The sequence below is a fragment of the Grammomys surdaster genome, unplaced genomic scaffold, assembly GCF_004785775.1.
Source record: "Grammomys surdaster isolate TR1022 unplaced genomic scaffold, NIH_TR_1.0 126391, whole genome shotgun sequence".
NCBI classification, from domain to species: domain Eukaryota; kingdom Metazoa; phylum Chordata; class Mammalia; order Rodentia; family Muridae; genus Grammomys; species Grammomys surdaster.
The window spans coordinates 5,257,914-5,277,963 of NW_021621185.1; the positions used below are offsets into that span (position 1 = coordinate 5,257,914).

At 39.1% G+C, this 20,050-nt stretch overlaps 1 protein-coding gene across 1 annotated transcript in view; it reads right to left on the reverse strand.

Annotated features, from left to right (window-relative positions):
• Adgrv1 (adhesion G protein-coupled receptor V1) overlaps nt 1-20,050 on the reverse strand; it is a 543,344-nt gene that overhangs the window by 477,179 nt on the left and 46,115 nt on the right. The window contains exons 2-9 of the mRNA XM_028760109.1: nt 14,574-14,755; nt 11,480-11,629; nt 11,042-11,137; nt 9,184-9,288; nt 7,474-7,587; nt 5,558-6,123; nt 4,990-5,266; nt 4,350-4,679 (exon numbers count right to left, since the gene is read on the reverse strand). Of these exons, the coding sequence (XP_028615942.1) occupies nt 4,350-4,679; nt 4,990-5,266; nt 5,558-6,123; nt 7,474-7,587; nt 9,184-9,288; nt 11,042-11,137; nt 11,480-11,629; nt 14,574-14,753 (1,818 nt within the window). The 5' untranslated portion in view covers nt 14,754-14,755. The remainder of the gene's footprint in view (nt 1-4,349; nt 4,680-4,989; nt 5,267-5,557; nt 6,124-7,473; nt 7,588-9,183; nt 9,289-11,041; nt 11,138-11,479; nt 11,630-14,573; nt 14,756-20,050) is intronic.

Below are 20,050 nucleotides of genomic sequence, written 5' to 3' on the forward strand. Positions count from 1 at the left end.
TACACATGGAGCTTCTCTATCTACACTGTTCAGTGTCTTACACATGGAACTTCTCTATCTACACTGTTCAATGTCTTACACATGGAACTTCTCTATCTATACTGTTCAGTGTCTTACACATGGAACTTCTCTATCTACACTGTTCAGTGTCTTACACATGAAACTTCTCTATCTATACTGTTCAATTGCTTCATCACTACAGGACTATAAAACGAAAGCTTTTTAATTGACATGCTATTTTCAGCTTCACAAAGCGTTTCAAATGTCCAACCCTGCAAAGCTTTGAAATGTTGACATGATGCTGCTTAGATACTACAGTAGAGATTTGTGAGTTGTGTGGTTTTTCCAGAAATGTATAGGACTAGGACTGTTCTCCCATGGCTGGAATACTTTGTGACATACAACATACATTCCAAAGGGCCAATGTAAATGGCTCATTTAAATGTCATGCATTTTGTTGAAAATTATGTACAAGAGAAAGATGTGAAGAAAACCACATTTAGTAAGTGCTCATTTGAAGAAAAGTAAAAAGAAATTAGACTACAAATTTTGTCCAATACTGATACACAAACTAAGCCAAATAAAACAATGTTTGATTCCTTAGTAAACTACATTGAGTTTTTGAAATAAATAAGCTGTAAAGACAAATGTATAGTTAAAACCATTTGCATATAACTTTTATTTCCAGAGAAAATGAACACACGTACAAATGGTCATGTGTGTGTGTGTGTGTGTGTGTGTGTGTGTGTGTGTGTATTTTTACAAAATAGCAGAAAGAATAAATAGCACCGATGCATGTGTATGAGATTGTAAAATAGGAGTACACACTGGCTAGAGGTAAGGATGTAAACTTCACTGTGTATGAGATTGTAAAATAGGAGTATACACTGGTTAGAGGTAAGGATGTAAACTTCACTGTGTATGAGATTGTAAAATAGGAGTATACACTGGTTAGAGGTAAGGATGTAAACTTCACTGGCGCTGTGTAAGGGATAAAATGTGAGCTGCACATTCATCCCCATTTACTCATGGATCTCTGAAATTCTAGAATTGTCTAAAGCATCGAAGAAAGAAACTCAATATTTCTTTTGCTCAAACCTTTCTACAAAGAAAGAGTAACAAGTCATTTTAGCTACTTTGATGAGAAAGTCAGACAATTAATTTTAGTGCTATACTTTTGAAAACCACAGAGGAATGATATAAAAGATAATAGAAAAAGATCAATGAACTGATCAATAAGAAATGAAAGTTTTATCATCTTGCCATTTTCGCTCTGGTTCCATAAACATATGTCAAATGAAGATGTTCCCTGCACTCGTAAGAGGCCATTCTTTGCCTTCACATATGTACTACTGGGGCAGTACACACCTACAAATCTACATGACACCTCTGCTTCCTCAATCCTTAGTTACATGGTGACACCAAACACTAGAATCTTAGTCACACTGAATCACTAAATGCTCTAAGATCACCAAGGTGCTCAGGATGCTGTAAGAACAAAAGCAACAACTGATCACTGAGATGTCAGAGACCAAAAAAAAAAAAAAAGAATCATAGATGTGTATTAATAAGCACATCCTGAATCCAGAAGACACAAGGGACAATTTTAAATAAATCCTTAAACTACTCAACACTGATATACCTATGGCTCATGGATACTTGAAGAAAACTACCCCAAGCATGAACTAGTCAAATTGTATGCATCACATTTAACAAAATCAACTTTAGAAACCAAACAAGTTATGACATAATTTAACTTTTTTAAAATTCGTATTTATATGCCTAAATGTGTTTTGATGCCAGTGGTCTAGTTTTTAGTTCTTGCTCTAGTCTTAACCATTGACTCTGCTCAACTTCACACACTCTGCCATGGGACTTGTCATTCTCTCAAGAGCATTCCATAAACCCAGGAAGAAGATGCAGAGTTGTGAGTAGAGCTGTGGTCTGTACACCTCTAGGGATCATTAGAATGGGCTATCCTTGGTCAAACATCACAGCAAAATCCTCCACATGAAGGAAATACAACAAAATAATGAAAATAAAAATTAATCAGTGCTCGGAACATAACAAACATCTCCCACTGGATAAGCACTCATAAAAAAAAAAAGTGTTCACTACATATTGAAAAACCATTCATCCTCATAACAGGCCACTCACCAGGCCACTTGGTGAGTTATTCCTCTTTAATGCAAAGCATAAGGCATGTGTCACACTTAGCTAAGGACAAACATCTTCCGGAGAAAAGAACCACCCTGAATGCTTAGTAAGTTTGGACACAGGCCAATGACATTTAGAGAGTCGTGAATACTACATGCTTTCAGAGACTAACAGATTACCTAAACAATAACTCGTTCCCTTCCTTTTAAATTTCTCATCCTCGACTCGGGAAGCTAAAAGACTATCTTCTGTGTAATAAAGAAGAAACGGTTTCAGTCTACCACTACTTCCCAAACAAAACACACAAAGTCTGAGGTTTCACACTTTCACCCACACAAAGCCTCAGGACGTCTATTACATACACACTTTCTGCATATGTGTTTGAGGATTAATCTATTACAGCAAAAGTAAAACATGATCCAAAACAGGAACACAAGAAGCTAAGAAAACCCCAGAGTTCATTAAAAACTTCCCACCCAGGAAATGACAGAAAGACAGTTACTACAGCTGATCTCAAATTTCAGTGGGGAATATCATCTAAGAACAAGGACGGCAGAGAGAAGGACAATGGTCAGAACCTGCAGAGAGAGCCATGATACCCCATGAAACACTACCTCACTAGAAATGGAGAACTCAGAGACAGCCATCATAACCCATGAAATTAAGACGCTGGGGTTGGTCTGGTGCTGCTACGGATTCAAATGCTAAATTCTGTGCCCCACAATCTGGTTGCCGCAAGATGAGCGAATTTTCATGTACACCATCTTTTGTTATGCAAACCTTGTTCCCCAAATTAATAGGTCAATAAAAGGCTACAGGCTTGAGTAGTAGAAAAAGGTGGGACTTGAGGGTCGGGTCTCAGGAGAGGCCAGGGGAAAAGGAGAAAGGAGACCAGGAGAGGAGGAGGCTGCCATGAGAGAAGATGGACCATGAGCACAGGGCCAGGGGAAACAGCAAGTAACAAGGGACACACAGTTGGGATATAAGTTAGAACAGCCCAGAACCTACAGTCTAGGCTTACAGCTTGTAAACAGAATAAAATACCCAGAGTGTGTGTCTTCTCTTCAGGCTAGAAAGAATACGCGATTCCTTTTACAAAAGCCTGGTAAAAATGCAGAATTCCTTACAGCAGCACGAAACACAGAGACATGGAAAATAGTGTTTCATTTGGTATACATTGTGGGTGTCACAATGTGTGGTCAAGTAATATTTAGTTTTTTATTATGTTTTGTTTTGCTCTTTTGAGATAAGGTCTCACCTTGTAGGCCTGGATAGCCTGAAACTTGCTATGTAGACCAGGCTGTCCTCAAACACAGATCTGCCTGCTTCTTCCTCACAAGTACCCAAATTTAAGGCATGCGCCACCATGCATGGCTTAAGATATGATTTTTAACTTTATAATTCCCATTATCTAATTCTGTATCAAACTTCTTTATATCATCAAAGTTTGACAAGCAGCCTTCATTGCTTTCTAATTTAAGATCCAGCCAATATCAAATGTGTGGAAAATGGAGATACTTCCCAAATGGGTACATCCATTTTAAATTACAATATAAAAATGATGTATTTGCAGATAGAAGTTGAAAAGGAAGGATGACAAGATGGACGAGCATGAGGCAAGGCTCTTCACAGTGAGAAGCCCAGGGATGTGATCCACACATAATGAAGAAACAAATGAAGAAATTATCTCCCACAATAAATGCTATAGGAAACATTTCTTCCATAAATCCTGTTGTCATGTGATATTTTGTGGCTTCAAGCCAAGCCACACCTATGGTGCATCTGTGTGGCCTTACTCACCAGCCTGTCATGTCACTCTACTATGTCACCTGCTATAGTCCACTTGCACTCCATGTCTGGTGTTATTTGTATTGCCACCTGGCTAAGACATTTATCTCAGCAGAATCCTTCCCTTATTGAGATTAATATGCCATAGGAGAAAGTGTTGTCTCTTAAGGAACACTGTTTCTAACAGTGTTCAATATGTAGCCCAGGCTGGCCTACAGCTCATGGTCCTCTTGCCATAGTCTCCTGAATACTGGATTACAGGTGCGTATCACTACACCATTTCTAAGTAGTTTCAAATAACAAATAGAATCTAAATTATAAATACAAACAAAATAACTGTTAGCTATTTTCCATAGATTGTTGTGGTTTAACCAAAGTTGAGGTTATTTTAGTCATTATAGTACCTGCACTAGAAAGTGGGCCCCATTCTGGAGGAATGCATCATTTCTTATTGGTAATTTTGTAGTGACTTGTTGGTTATGTTCAGGGAAAAGGAAGTTGCTTCTCCTGGATGTATTTAAGATGCCATCCTTTGCTCTCGAAGGGTCCACAGCTCCGGCAGGAATATAAAGTGCAGAATAAGTCACCTTCACGTCTCCTTTACTTCCCCCGTGTCTTGTAAAACTCAAGGATAAGGCTCGCTCGCTAGGACTGCTTTCAATCTTCTGGCTCTCCACGGGAAAAAGGGCTATTTCTCCATAAACATCATCGCTGTCCTGAATGTAGAACAGAAGCTGCGAATGGAAGAGAGTGGTGAAGAGAAGGAGCTATACAAGGACTCTTCTGATTTAGTATTTATTTATGCACCATGTCTTTTTTTTTCCATGAAAAAGTGGAAAAGAATCAATAACAGTTTTCAAATTTTTCAGAAAACACAAGTTTTGAAACTTTTAAATGGTAAAATATTTGCTTGGGCTAAAGCCCGTGGAGGAAGGCTGGCTTAGTATGGAGACATGCACAGGTCTGTGGAGCTGTACACTTAAAGCCCTCTGCTCTTTTGTCATCACAGAAGTACTGACAGGGTGAAGCACGCAAAGGCTCTACCTGCGCTGGCTCGCTCACTTCAGCGCCTCCTTGAATGGTGTGAGGTAAGATTGTAAGGAGGTAGGCTTCGGCCTCTTCTGGAAGATCATCGTCAAAGACGGCTAGAGAAATTGGCGCCAGCATCTGCCCCTGTGCGAACTGCAGAGTCCCAGAAGCAGGGCTGATGTCTGTAGTCACCGGTGAGGGCTCACTGCTGTTCCGTGTCAACACCCAGCTCACAGAGACATTCCCGTGCGTGCCACCATTTCTAACCACTGTAATTTCTTCAAATCTAGAATTGTTTATAACATACAGGGTCATATCATACACTTTTAAAAAGCAGAAACCAACACAAAATCTATTATTTCATATTAAAAATAAATATGAAAAGTACATATATGTGGATATAGCTTAAGAACTTATCACTACGTGAGTACATTTTAATAATTAAATCACATTAAAAGAGAAATCATTAAAGCATTCATAGTGGAAATGGCACTATCAGCTCAGCATTGTGTCAGCACCATAAAAATTAAATCACGTAATGACCATAAAATAATTACAGTTAGAAGTTTAAAGTAAATTATACCTGGATGCTGTATCTTCATCAATTATAACTGGCCTTTCAAACAAAATGCTATTGAATGAAAGAACTCCATATGGCTTGTCATTTGGCTTAATGGTGACCTGTACCGTAGAAGGGCCCATTAGCACGGCATCTCCCTGCAAAGTGTTCTTTAGTAACATAATGTGAAACGATTCAGCTATCTCTGGTATGAGGTCATCGATTATCTGAAATTTCAGGTGCAATTCATGAATGAAAGGGGGAAAGGCAAGAGTCGTGTCTGGCTGAAGATCAATGAAGTCAACGTTCTGCTGGGCATGCGCTGTTGAATCCCCAGCCATAACTGTGTATCTGACTGACACTGGGGATTCATCAGACCCGATCAGGTTTCCATCATTATCCTTTCCACGAACCACAGGAATAGTGAGTATGTGGTCTTCCTCCGGAACCAGGTACACGCTCTGCATGAAGTTCACAGGACTATCGTTTTTCTTCACAATGATTTCAACCGAACTCCTAGAGGAATTAATCTCTGCTCCTCCTTCTACACTTCTCAGCTGAATCAAAAATATTTCATCATTTTCTGGTACCTGTTACAGGATACAAGCAAAACATCATTAGCCAAAATATCCAGAAACAGACCCCAGAAATAAACTGTGAGCATGTTTCATAGAAACTGAAAAGTCTGAAGTGAGGGGAATGGTAAGAGGCTCAGCATCCATACACTAAGTTCTCTTCCAATGCTGATGTATTTTCCGTTCAGATAGAAAATAAAAAGTAACAAAGTAACTCTGGGAAGAGTTAGTGATGCGTATTTGTTTCTTTGAATCTTGATCACAGTTGAGAAAACTGTAAAGAACACACAGTCCAAATGTGAGTAAATCCTTGTCAACTTCAGATCACTGGTGGTTATGATCCTTGATCATAACCCAGTCCTGGGAGCTCTGAGGAGAAAGCCGTTGTTGATTTCCTGTCCTAGAAAAATATGGACATCGATGTCTAGCAAATGTCTTGGGTTGTTCCATAGAAATCTGTCCTCCTAACGTTTCTAAGGAATTTTCTTCTTTAGTTGCTGTTTGTACTTTGGTTACAGGAGTTTGGAGGAAGCTACATGTTTCTGTCTGTTTCTCCTGTTTTCTCTTCTTTAGCAATACTGGATACCTTTGCAAGGTTTTCTTACTAGCTCATGAGAGAGATCTCTGTGCACTACCATTCAGATTTGCCTCTGCAATCAAACTCTGTCATATATGTAAATGTGCAGTGGACTACGCTATAAAATCTTCTCTGTAACTATGAAACTATAAATATCTAAACAAAGTAGGTTGCAAGATGGCTCATCATCCTAAAGATGCCACATAAGATGGTAACCTGGGATTGATTCCCAGAACCTATGTGTATAAAGCTCATGCTTATGAACAGGCATGCACTGATAAACAAATATTTTAATCTAAACAAAAATATCAATTTCAATAGAATTTTCCTTGAACTTATATGAAAATATGGTTGCTAGAAGATCACCTATGCCCCTGTTCAAATATTAAATGATTAGTTCAAAAATAATAATCAGATGTTTAAAATTCTTCAATCTTTATATTACATTTAGTTCAAGACACTGGGGATGGAAGCCAGGGGGTTACACATGTTAGGCAAGAGCCTCCCCACACCACCAGCCCTATAAGCACAATTTATTATGAAATAAATCAGGTAAGTATTTGCAAGCTACATCCCCATATCACAGCTCGCTACTCGTGGTTAAAGTATAAATGGGTATGACACATTAATTCTGCACCCTTGAATAATTTCAAATAATAAATACAATTTAATATTCAAACATAGTTCTCTCCAAGTTTCCATCACTGACCCTGCCTCCTCTGTGTACTTAACACCAAGTACTGACCTCGTCATCAAGTACACTCATGTACTTAACATCAAGTACTGACCTCGTCATCAAGTATGCTCAAGTTGTAAAGTATAGTCGCCCTGCCAGGTGGAAAGGTGATATTTCCTCTAACTGGATTCAAATCTTCCTCAGGGGGATTTGGGCCACCTGATACCTGCAAAGAAATAAACAGTCCCACCAGTTAAACAAAATATCTAAAAAACAAAGAAAACATTACTGTTGTGTTGCTAGCAAAATTCTAAAATATAAAGATACTTCACACAAAACATATGAGTTTTTCTGGGAGACATCCCCCCTTTCTAATTAAGTCAGGGACTGTAATGCCATTATACACCTTGACTATAGTTATAGTAAGTTGTGTTTTCTAAGGTTCAGGGGTTTTAACTGTTATATTAAACCTGGGGAGGGGGCTGGAGAAACACATCTCTTGATAAAGGTATCAAAGACAAGTAATTCCTGTGAAGAAATGGTTCTAGCTCCATCACTGGCTATGTGACCTTGGGAAAACTGTCTGACAACTGGGTAGCATTTTGCTTATCTTTAAAATGAGCACGAGAACATCTGCTTTGCAGGCGGGAGGCAAGCATGTGTACTCTCACTCACTAAAGCGTTCAGCGAGCAGCACATGCCTTATCTCTTAGGTCCTAGCTATAAATACTGTAAAGCAAACTCCTCCTTAAGGTATCGGGTATAAAACGTGCAAGAGTTCTGCATTTTTAGTTGAATGTTGTATGGTTTTTCTGTATCTATTGTCTTATGCTATTTTATGTTCTGTTTTTTTTTTTAATCTTTGTGCATTTGTGAACTGCGTGTGTGCATGTACACACGTGTGTTTAGTGCAGGTCCCTGACTTTCACCTTGTTTCAGACAGTCTGTCTGTTTCCAGAGCATCTCCAGTCTCCACTGTGGCGCACTGGGATTTCACACGTGGCCTTTCCTGAGTTATGAGCATTCAAAAGAGCCTCCTGCTAGCATGCCAAGTGCTTCTAACACAGAGCCATCTCCTCTGCTCCCTACTTTGAGTTCTTATACAGTTAAAGAGACACCATCTGATCTAGACATCTATAAATATAATAAATATCTCCTGTGTCACAGTAAAATTGTGTTATATTAATCCAAATATCTAATCCACTTGTGTTACAATTAATCACTAAACTAGGAATGTATCAAAACTTTCAAACACTCTAAAATTTTAGGTCATGTTTCAGACCATACAGAACAGAAAAGTAAATTGAGAATTTCAGTGTGACCCTCAGAAGGTATCATTGTGGGAAGCAATAAGATATGCCTCCCTAGAGTGTGTGTCATTCACACGACACTGTACAATATCCGTGAGCCTCCGTGACAGAGGTAACTGCTGTTCAGGCCATCTATGGAATGTCCTGAGGAAATGGAGGCAGACAGCACAAGTAATGTTTATCAACCTCAATAATCTGTGAGTGCTAATTGTACAGCTTTAAAAGTGGTTATCATAAAGATTCCAGAAATTTTATATAATTAATGCCATTTATCTATTTTATTATTTACTATTATCCTATATCTAAAATGATTAAGTTTCATGTACACTTAATACATGCAAGCTGCAGAGAAAATACTTCTCTATTAACCACAAAGTTTGTAAAAAGCAGGACTCTAATTTTAAGTCAGTGTGATATTTATCACACAGAAGATTTTTGTATTATTTTAAATTGCAGTCATGTGATACGGACTCAACATGGTATTATCTAAAATTATTTCAAAGTAAACTTACATCAAAAGTCACAATGACCAGTCCGTAGGTGCCTCTTTCCCTGATGAGAGTAAGAGGTACAGATGCATTTCTGCTCCTTGGCTCAGTCACTGAGATTGATGAGGGCTATTGGGAAGAGCAAAGTTAATCAGGCATTGATCAATCAGAGAGAGGGAAGATGCGGTAAAAGTACTGCCTTAGAAAAGCTAAATGTCACAGCAAATCAGTTCATATTGTACTATTACAGTACGTATTCCCAGCATCAATAAACAATAGATGATTTTTTAAAATGGGAATATAGAAAAGCAGTGTAAAGAAAAACAAAGCCTGCATTGAACAGGTTTTCCCCGTCCTACCAGCGTCTGCTCTGAGGAATCTTAAAGTCTCCCCAGCTAAAAGATGATAGATTAAAGCACCCACAGAGCCCAGGAGGTCACAAAAATAATCTAAGCATCCAGAGCAAGCTAGTAGCTCACTAGGCCTACTTGTCATGCACACCTGCCTCAGCACCAGGCAGAAGGTCACTTAAGACACAAAGTTGTTAATGACTTTCAGACCCTGAAGAGGAGAACAGGAGAACTTCAATGTTGAAACAGGCCACTGTGGGCAGTAGCTAAAACCCAAGGTAGATGAGGAGGATTAAAAAAAGCATTGAGTGCAAACTTGTATAAAGCAGTGGACATCTCTGGGGGTGCAATGTCAGAACCATCGATTAATGGGACTAAGAGAGCTGTCTCAAAGATCTGTGACTAGATTACCAAGAGTTCTTCCTACCTCGTGACACAGGCAGAGTATTCAATACTGGTGGTTCTTACTGGTTCTTACCACTCTACCAATGCCATGCTCACTATCAATGTAATTGTTAAAAAGTGAGAGATGGAGGCAGGCTATTGAGTACCTTCTGTGACATGGAGCTCACGTGGAGTCTGTCAGAGAAGGCCTAGTAGCACCACGACCAACCCCAGAGCCTAGGACTCATCCCCACAGCCTAGGACGCACAATTTCAGAAGAAAGAGAGAATTAAGATGGGAGGAAGGAGGTCAAAGAAAAGAGAGTCGGCTTTTAAACAAATCACTGTGAGGTTCAGTGGGAAGGCAGACGTGGGTGTGAAGGTGTGCGGAAAACTAAACAGAAGAACGTGTAATAATCGCTTCAAGAATCCCTAATTTATGAAATTAATGTCTACGAGTGACAGTAGCGTCAGGTTACCAAATATCTACTAAATTTAAGTTAGGAAAACATCCCTTTCAATAAAGGTAACTCAAACATAAAGAGCACACTTCTCTACAGCAAAGATGACTTTACAGAGCTGCGACATAAAATGCACACAAGTGGAGGACTGTTCGAAAATGGAACATGAATAAAAAGCTAGAGAATGTGGTATCAGATTTTTAAATGTCACTTAGCAACGGAATTTGAAAAGACTATTGGAAAGATTATTATAGCCTCCTACTCGGAATCCAAATCCAGTGGTGTTGAACACAACCTTTAATTTTAGCATAAGGAGCTGGAAACATTTTCTCTCCACCAAAGACTTGTCTTGTGTGTTTGTTTTTAAAAATGAAACTCTCTGAAAATTGGATGAGTTAGAAGAACAAGAACCTGATGAAAGAGAGGAAATAACCTGAAGGGAATTTCAGGAGATGAGTCCGAGATTTAACCTCCATGAAATATGAATTACTAAGAATATCTGAGAATTTAATTGGAAGAGCTATCACACCTGCAGATTAATCTTACATTTACTGCACGTTTTCTTTCTGTGTCTATTCTTATTTAATATCACAACAGAATCGCACTAGCCAACACCAGGAAAACTAGGCAAGAGAAAACTGAATGTAGCAGTATCTTGCAACTACTACAGTCTCCACTGTAGCCATACCATACTAAAGGAAATAATTCCAAATGCATTGTCATTTGACAGGATTGTCACAGAAGCAGCCCTTGGCCATCCAAGTTTCACATTTGCTGAGGGTTTCTAAAGAGAAAACAAACAAATTAATGCATTAAATATTAGAAGAAAAATAATCTTTCAGCAGAATTTCTGTCTTTAATTATTAAAAGTATAAATAAACCTTGTCTAAGAATCTACAGGCAGTTGACAACTTCTGGGGGATGGAGATATTTTCTTCAGTGGTGTTTCTACTAGCCAGGAACACAAGTCTATAAACAGACCCTCAACCACACTATGATAGATCTGTCAAAGAGACCTACGGAAACCATCACGAGACATATGCCTTGCCTTATCACTAACTACGTAGAGTTTCAAGTGTTAGAAGGAGTTTTATGAACTCACTGTTGAGGAGAATGAAGAACTTACCTGCAATGTCAACTGAAAAGTGAAAGTTTCGTCAGGCTCCGGAAGATCATCATCACATACTGCTATGTACACTGTCCTGTTCGTTCCTCCAGCAGGGATAAATGCCGCGGCGTATGTATCAAAAAAGTCACCAGTGTCTTCTCCGTTCAGCTACCAAGTGCGAAACAGAACATCCACATTTAACAAAGAGCTAAGCAAGCAAAGCCAATCCTCACTGGAGCAATCAGGAGAAAGGGTATTGATCAGGTGGCACTAACATTTACAATAGGATTCCCAAAGACCAATGTTTAGCAACAAGTAAGATTCGTCTTTTGAGGAAATATCACAGAACGAGCAAGATGGGGTAAATGTACTTGCAGCCAAGACTGACAACCTGAGGTCTATTTCAGATTCACACGGAGGAGAGAAGGACCAGCTTCTGTAACTTGTCCTCAGCCCTCTACCTGTGTGTCCATAGACACACATAAATAAATAAATAAATAAATAAATAAATAAATAAATAAATAAATAAATGTAATAAAGAATATCACTAGAGTAAATCACTACATATAAAATATTTCCACTATATTGTGGAATTAAGGTTAATTTCACACACAAAAAAAACCCCAAGACTTTCATTGAAAAGTAATTCTAATTTTTTTCCTCTGTCTCTTACTCAATTTGTTGTAGACTATAGCCTATAGACCACACAAATTATGGCTAAAACTCTAACAAAGAGAGGTGGGAAGCGGCCTATAAAACTGAGGAGGTGCTGTAATTTTCCCAAATGTTCAACCTACAATTGTACTTACACTATCCACAGCAACTAAAATAGACCCAATGTTTTAGCATCCCAAAGTATTAATGATTACTACCCTTCGTAAGATCTAAATCTGTGGATGCAATGTTCCTAGTAAGACCCACAGCAAACTGAGAATCTTAAAGCAGTTTTATAAAATAAATAAATAAATAAAAGTTCATTGGACAACTGACATTTCCTTCACTGGAGTTCAAAATTCACAATTTGGGCACTAGGGAAATTTACTTAACACAAATGAGAAATAAGAACATACTTTGGGAAAGTTTAGTCATTATCTAGTTATAATTTATATAAAAATAAGTATTAAACTGTGGGGTGGTAGGCTGTGAGAGGCAGCTGCACACCTGGTAGAGCACAGGCCTCAAACCCCTGGACCCTAATGGGACAGTAGCTGTTCGGCCTTGTCCCTGGGCCCCTGGTTCCTTTCACTTAGCTTCAGCCCTCCAAAGCCCCTCCCACAGAGAAGTATATGACCATCAGTCACATAGGAACAGTGCCTCAGGCTCTCCCAAATGTAGATGAGGTATCTCCAAGCTCTCAGACCAAGCCAATAGGGGTTATCTGCTGCCAGACCCTATCCCACCCCAGAACTGTATATAAGAACCCTATTCGGGAGAAGTAAAGGTGTGTGAGAATCATCCCATTGTGTGAGAGTTTCTGCCACAAGAGCTGTAACACTTGGGAAGAGATCTGCTCTCCTGAAGCACCTTCAGGATCCTCCCCTTCTTGCTAACTAGCCAGCTTCTCACCGACCCAGCCCTGACCGGCTCAGCGCAGAGAGACAGGCGTAGTATCTGGGAGTAACTGGGTAGTGACAGCAGAGATGTGGACAGAGGCAGCAGTGGAGGCAGTGGAGGTAATTCCCCCTCCCTGCTCACACTCTACCCTGTGGCCTGGACCCCTGCACCTGTCTGGGCCTGAGATCTTCATGGGGAGCCCTCCAGAACAGGGACCCACATGAAATGGTTGAAAAATCAAAATGAGTGGAAGTGTCGAGAGGAGCATGGGAAACTGGCTCAGACGGATAACTTGCTATGGAAAATGGCAATTGTTCAGAAAAGACGCACTAAACAGACATAAAAATACATTAATCCATTCTAAAAACCCGAAATACAGGGAAATAGTCATATATAAACAATTCAGAATGACATTCACTATAGACAGAAAAACCTGGAATCAACATCAATGAAAGCAGTGGAGGAATGTTTGGAATACAACAATCTCCCAAGGAAAGCAAAATACAGTCACTGGAAAGACCAGTGAATGCCATCAAATACAGTGTGCACTAGAACTAGAAATGAACTTATAAAATGTATGCATATATGTCAAATTGAGCAGAAACTAAGCTATACAAAATTATAACATTGGGTTCACTTTATAGGTAGGCTTTCTCTTTTGTCTCTTTTTTCAATATTTTTATAAATAATTTAACCTATTGCTTTAAAAAAGTCACTTTGGAAGAGTTAAAAGCTGGGTTAGTTGATAAACTGCCTTTACCATGGATGGCAGACCACTTATCTGTAACTCAGTGCTGTGGGTGTGGCGGTACAAGGGTCCCTGGTGAGCCCTAATGAGGCACCCATCAGGAGTGGTGGGTTCAGTAAGAAGGACAGTGACAGAGAGGAAGCTACTTGACATTGACCTGGCCTGCCTGTCCACACAGACGTGTATGTGTGCATCTGTATGCACATATGCACATGTGTGCATGGATAAACAAGCAACAAACACAGTATTTTCGTCCCAAAGTTTTAAGATATAGAAATATGTTTATTGTCCATATGACATTGCTTTCTGGGTAAAAATAGGCATAAACACATAAGATAAAGCATTCCATACGAACTGTAAACTTTATGTAGTACAGAATTTATATAATCTATGTAAATCTTAGTTATGTTAGTATACTTCATTTCTCCAACAGTGACTCCATGAGTGGGTTTTTTTTCTATGACTTGTGCCTTTTAAATATCGCGTATATTTTTACCTAAAAATACCTTACAATGAATGTCTAAAAAAGATCCTATGATTCAAATTACACAAAATAAAATAGTTGAAAACAAACATATAAATGATTTAAAATAATTAGCCTCTTTCTTGAAAATACCCCTGTCAGATGCCCATGGTGACACTGGAACATTCTCTGAGTTGCTAACAGATTAAGATACAACAGCGCGTTCTCCAGATCATTTGTCATAATGAAACTCAGACTCAGAACCCCAAACAGCTAAAAATGTTTCTGTTGAGACTAAAAAGTGTCACATGCATCTGATTTAAAACATGGCTGCAGTCATTTCTTACCGACACAATGGCAGTAACATTTGCTGGTTCTCCTATCCTCTCAATGACAAGGCGAATAACTGTGGTACTTGTCTCATTAACGAAAAACTCTGTTTGTCCAGTGAATCTTATTTCTGCTTCTCCAAATACAAAAGAGATGAACGAGGCTGACAGATACACTAATAAAAGTGAAGCACTCATCCCTAGAGAAAAAAAAAAACAAAGTCATAAAGCTAGATGATCCACTCTTGTTTGTTCACAGTGTTACGAAGAATAAGAAAATAAGCAATTAAGACTGATATAAAAGACATCAGATATTAAGACATCCAACTTGAATGTGTGACGATAGTTACAAAATCATAACATGTTTTTTTCTTTTACTATATAAAATTACCTTTTTGCATTTATCCTCTTCATCAAGATAATTGTAAACTTTACGAACTTTTTCTATTAATTTATTCATTTTACATTCCAATAGCACCCCCCTCCTCCCAGTCCTCTCCTCACACAGCTCCTCCTTCCAATCCCCCTCTCCTTCTGCTCTGGACCCCTGCACATCGGTCTTCATGCAGGTCCTCCAGTCACTGAAGCAAAGACTCTCCCTGAATCTGTTTCATGCCTGTGGAATCTGTTCCCCAACTAAGCCACCTTGTTTAGCCTCAGTGGGAGAAGATACACCTAGTCCTGCAGAGACTCGAGTGCCAGGGTAGGGAAAAAACAATTTTATGATCCAAATGGCTTACTGCTATTCCCTCAGACCTCAATCTCATCAGAGAAAGCTTCCTCATGCAACAGATGACAACTGGTCAACATTTAGAGACTGGAGTCCTCAACACAACATGGCACCTTCATATTACAACCCCACGCCCCATGAAGCTCACAGATCCCTGGAAAAGGGGAAGGAGAGATTGTTTAGGAGGCAACAGTCAGAAGTGGTGGGTAGCTTCGAGTATACAGCGTTTGTCCATAGCTTCGAGTGTACAATATTTGTTCAGACCCAACAGGCCAGCTGTACAGGTCCGTGACTATAACAACAGTCGGGAGACCTGTTCCAGCTTCAGCCTGACAAAATCCCAGCATGGAGGCATGGAGGCTAGCATGAAATCCCGCAGTTAGCTGAGGAGCTAATGACATTTGATAGCTGCTAAGAGGGGGACAGTCTGTTTTCTTTAATGATGTGACCCCTGGTAGGTCAACCACACTCCAGGGCAAGCTCCAATCCAGGAGCAGTAGGGATAACACACATCGAGGAAATGTAAGGAAGAAACCAACCATGAATTTGGTGGACATGGAGGGAAGGGGAGAGAGGTGGGAGGAGTTGAGGGGTGGAGATGGTCCAAACACATCGTATAAAATTCTCAGATAATAAAAATATTACTTTACCAAGCTAGAATTTTGAGTGCTTTAAGCATAAAGGAAGATAAATCTGTGATCTGACTTAAACATTATAATGTATACATGTATCAAAACTTTACATGCTATCACATTAATACAAATTATTTTATTAAAATATGGAAAAATAGTTGTTTTTTTAACTTACTGAAACTTAGCCTTTCATCCAAGAAGAACCCAAGCAGCACCATGGAAAAGCGACTAAGTCCATCTTTTCCAAATAAAGTGGCTAAGCGACAGCTGAAACTAAATAGCCAAAATTAACCTTTAAAATTAATTGATGTCTTGGTTGATGTTTGCATTTTCCTTGACTTTTTCCTAAGTTTTAAAAACAATTACTTGAAACTGCTAATCCTTCCAAAGTGGTAAATTTCCAAGGCTTAAATTTCTTTCCTATTTTTTTAGTGGCTAAAGTACTAACACTTCTTAGAACAATGTCAACATTGCTTTAGAATAAGCAAATTCAGCCAAAGCTGTTGGCTTTTGATAATTCCTATTTCTTTCTTTGTACTACAGTCCATGTGTTTGTGGAACAGAAATGTTGTTCCCGCTTTTAGCTGCATGAGATTCAAGAGCTTTGAAAAGCACAGCCCTGCCATTGCCCCACAGGAGAACTGGTGTTTTGTGATGTAGATGTACCTCTAAAAATGAGAGCAATTTACCTCACAGATCATTAAGATTCCAATGGATCTATGTGACCAGCCACACAGAAGTAACACATTTGTGCATTCTATAGGATGGCCCCAAAGCACAGGCACGTCACCTACTCCAGGAGTCAAAAAGCAACGACATGTCACACATGCGGTATTTCTACATGGCTACACTTAAGGAGTACCAAATGTATAACTCCTTGAAGTATTTTAAAGTTTGGTTGGAGTACACCCCATGTAGTGTATTCTGACAAACAGTCTCACACACTTGGGTGATGTCTCACATGCCTCTTAATTGTAAAATCACACAAATGGAGACACAGTTCAAATGGAGTCCAGGGAACAAGCACAGACCAGGGGTCAGAAATGCCAGGGCCCTGGCTTCCCCCACCCCCATCTGTTTCTAAACTATAGTGAAGTAGAGAAGATCTTTTGTGGATTCAAAAGCCAGAGAGATTTCACACACCAACACTGACAAACTATGGGAAAGGAATGACCGAGGGATAATAAAAATACCAAGGAATGGAAGATAAACAGGGGCCACCCAGGTGACAGGAGAGAGCGACTTAGGTCTGCTATGTTATGAGAAAAACAAAACTTAGTCCTTAAATATGTGCTAGCATAGAACCTGAGTTGCAGAAATCAAATGGTCATCTGAATGCAAAGGTGGAAAAGGGTGAACATAAGAAGACGGCATAAGGAGATGGTACACACATCACACAGTTCTCGAACCTGCCCCGTGTTAACCCGGCAATCCATACAAAGCCAATGACACTTAGAAAAAAATTCTGACCCAGGAGATCAAGGCTGAGTCCCAGGGATTCGCAGTTTATAAAACTACTCATTTCCTTTAACTCAACTGCAGAGTTCACTGGGTACACAGGTAAACATACTGCTCAAAACTGTGAGGAAGAGGTCTCAGTGGGGCCATGTCAAAGCCCACATCTGTAGCTGTAAGTTAACTGCTGAAATTTTCAAGTCACAGATGGAAACTTACCACAGGCTTTCACCTTTGTGTTTTTTGTTTGTTTGTTTGTTTGTTTTATTTTATTTTATTTTACCTATTCTGGTGATGTAGTTTAAGATTCCATGTATCTTAAATGGGAAAAAAAATGTAATGACCTAGTAGTATTGCAATAGCAAATATTTATTTATACAGTGTTATCTGAGTACTTTATACACATGAACGCACACAGTTCCCATAAGACCTCTATAGAGGGTCAAGAACCACCGACCTCATGCTAAGTAAGGCACAGACAGGTTAGCACAGGAAAGGCACACTGTCACTCAGCTGTGTCGCTGGACAGGCAGGATCGAACTCCTGCAGTCTCTATGCAGAAACCCTCTCTACTGCCTTAGATTCATCTCTAAAAGTTACATGTTCCTTCTGCAATGAGAGACTGATCATGCTACATGTTTCCAACCATTCAAATACGTGAAAGTCATATAAAATAACCAAAACTGCCAAGACCTTCTGAAGGTTTTCTCCCTATTACCCTAATGATCATTTAGAGCATTTATGATCCTGCAGTTCCCCTTATATCTTAACTATTTGACAGCATCCTTCATATAGAGACCAGAGAACTCAAATGCTAGGTTCTCACAGCCTCCCAGGCAATTAGCACACCCAGATCTTATGTTTACCTCAGGAAATTTATTTTAAATTGTGCCACATCAATGAGTTTTGAGATTATACAAAAGAAAACACAGGCATGACTGGAGATGCCTCAAACTGTGTGGCATCATTGGTAACTGCATTCTGGGCGCTTCTATCTTTCACACTGTAAGAAAGATGAATAAATATGTTCATAGATAATAATCTTGAATAGAAAAGAGATGAAACGAAGCCATGAAAAGGAAGCTTCCTTTGCAGGCAGTCATAAGTACACTAAAGCACAATGCTGTGTTTTAAGGTGACTAAGAACATTCTCTGCTATCATACTAAAAATCCAATGTATGAAAATTCCCATTTGATTAAACTCAGACCAAACATTACTTAATAACATTATTCTAAATATGACTAATGCTTCAGGTTCCTTTTTCCTTAGATTTGATCAAATTTTTACATGCCCTTTAGTGCATGGTATGAAATTCCTAAATAATTAATAGGGCTATTATGTTGGGGGAAAATAAATCAAAAATATAATATTGGAGATTTGTTATAAAGAAATGACTAAAAAAATACATGACAGAAGCAATTTATGTAGTTAAAAATATAAAATAATTTCTGAGACAAAAAATAAAATGAATTTTCAGAAACGTGCATATGTAAGGACTACAAAGTATATAATTCTACTGTCACAATTATAAAAGGCTAATTTTAGCCTCATTAACAGTGTACAATTAAACATAGGATGAAGTGGAAATTTCTGGTATCTTGGAGACTCAGTTGTGACATGTGATATTTCTCTGGAAGCTGTGTTATGAGAGGATGTTCTGCTGAGAACAGACACGTGGTGTGTTTCTGGAAGGTGCTGGTGAAAGGGCATAGAATGTTGTTCTGGAGAGAATGCTTGAGAGGACAGATGACGTTTGGAAAGAGTGTAAGTATAATCCAACAAACAATGCTCTGGCATTGGTTCACCTTGCTGGTCTTCACTGGGCCTCACAAACACTGGTCATTGCTGATGATACTCTGGCATTGGTCTGCCTTGCTTTCTTCTCTAATCTTTGCTTGTCATGACTTCATAGAGAGAGATGCACCAAAGAGCTTCTAGTGGTGTTCTGGCTTTTTTTTTGCTGCTCCTCGGATTCAGATCAGTGGAGCCTCACGGTTTCTTCTGGATCTAGCTGCAGCCGCTGATTAGTGTTTGACATTTTGACAGTGGACTGAACTGCTGACAATGAAGATTGGAATTGTTCCAAAAAACTGCTTCTAAACAGGTCCACATGTCCCTTGTTCTATTAGCTGTCTTCCTTCCCTACCTTTGGTCAGTGGGCTATAAGGGAGGTTAAAGTGTTTGAGAACCCTTATTAAAGTAGGTTTTGAAAGCTATAAACCTACAATAAGAATTCAATTACTTTTACAATAATCAATTTCTATTTTTAAAAACTGTGCTGATATGTGGAGCAGAGCTAGATGCTTGCCTTGCATGCCTAAAATACTGGATCTGATCCTTAGCACCAGAAAATGAAAGAAAATTGTCTTTCATGTTGAAAGCTAACTCTGCCTTTTCCAGTTTCCGAATAAAGCAACTGTACAAAATCTGGGAGTGATAGACATGTCCTGGGAAAGCTAAACAGTGGCAGTGTATTTAGAGGGGTGTGTGGTGGTTTTCTCTGTCATCAGTGACTTAGCAAGCATCTTCCCACAGGATGATCACCAGGCAATTAGTACTGAAAATATGATCCCAATGAAGCAAGGTTTTCACGTTTAGAATGACTTCAATCTATGACCTTTCCTAAGGGGAGCTGTAGAACTATAGAATTACTCCAGGGGAACAAGAGAAGCTCGCC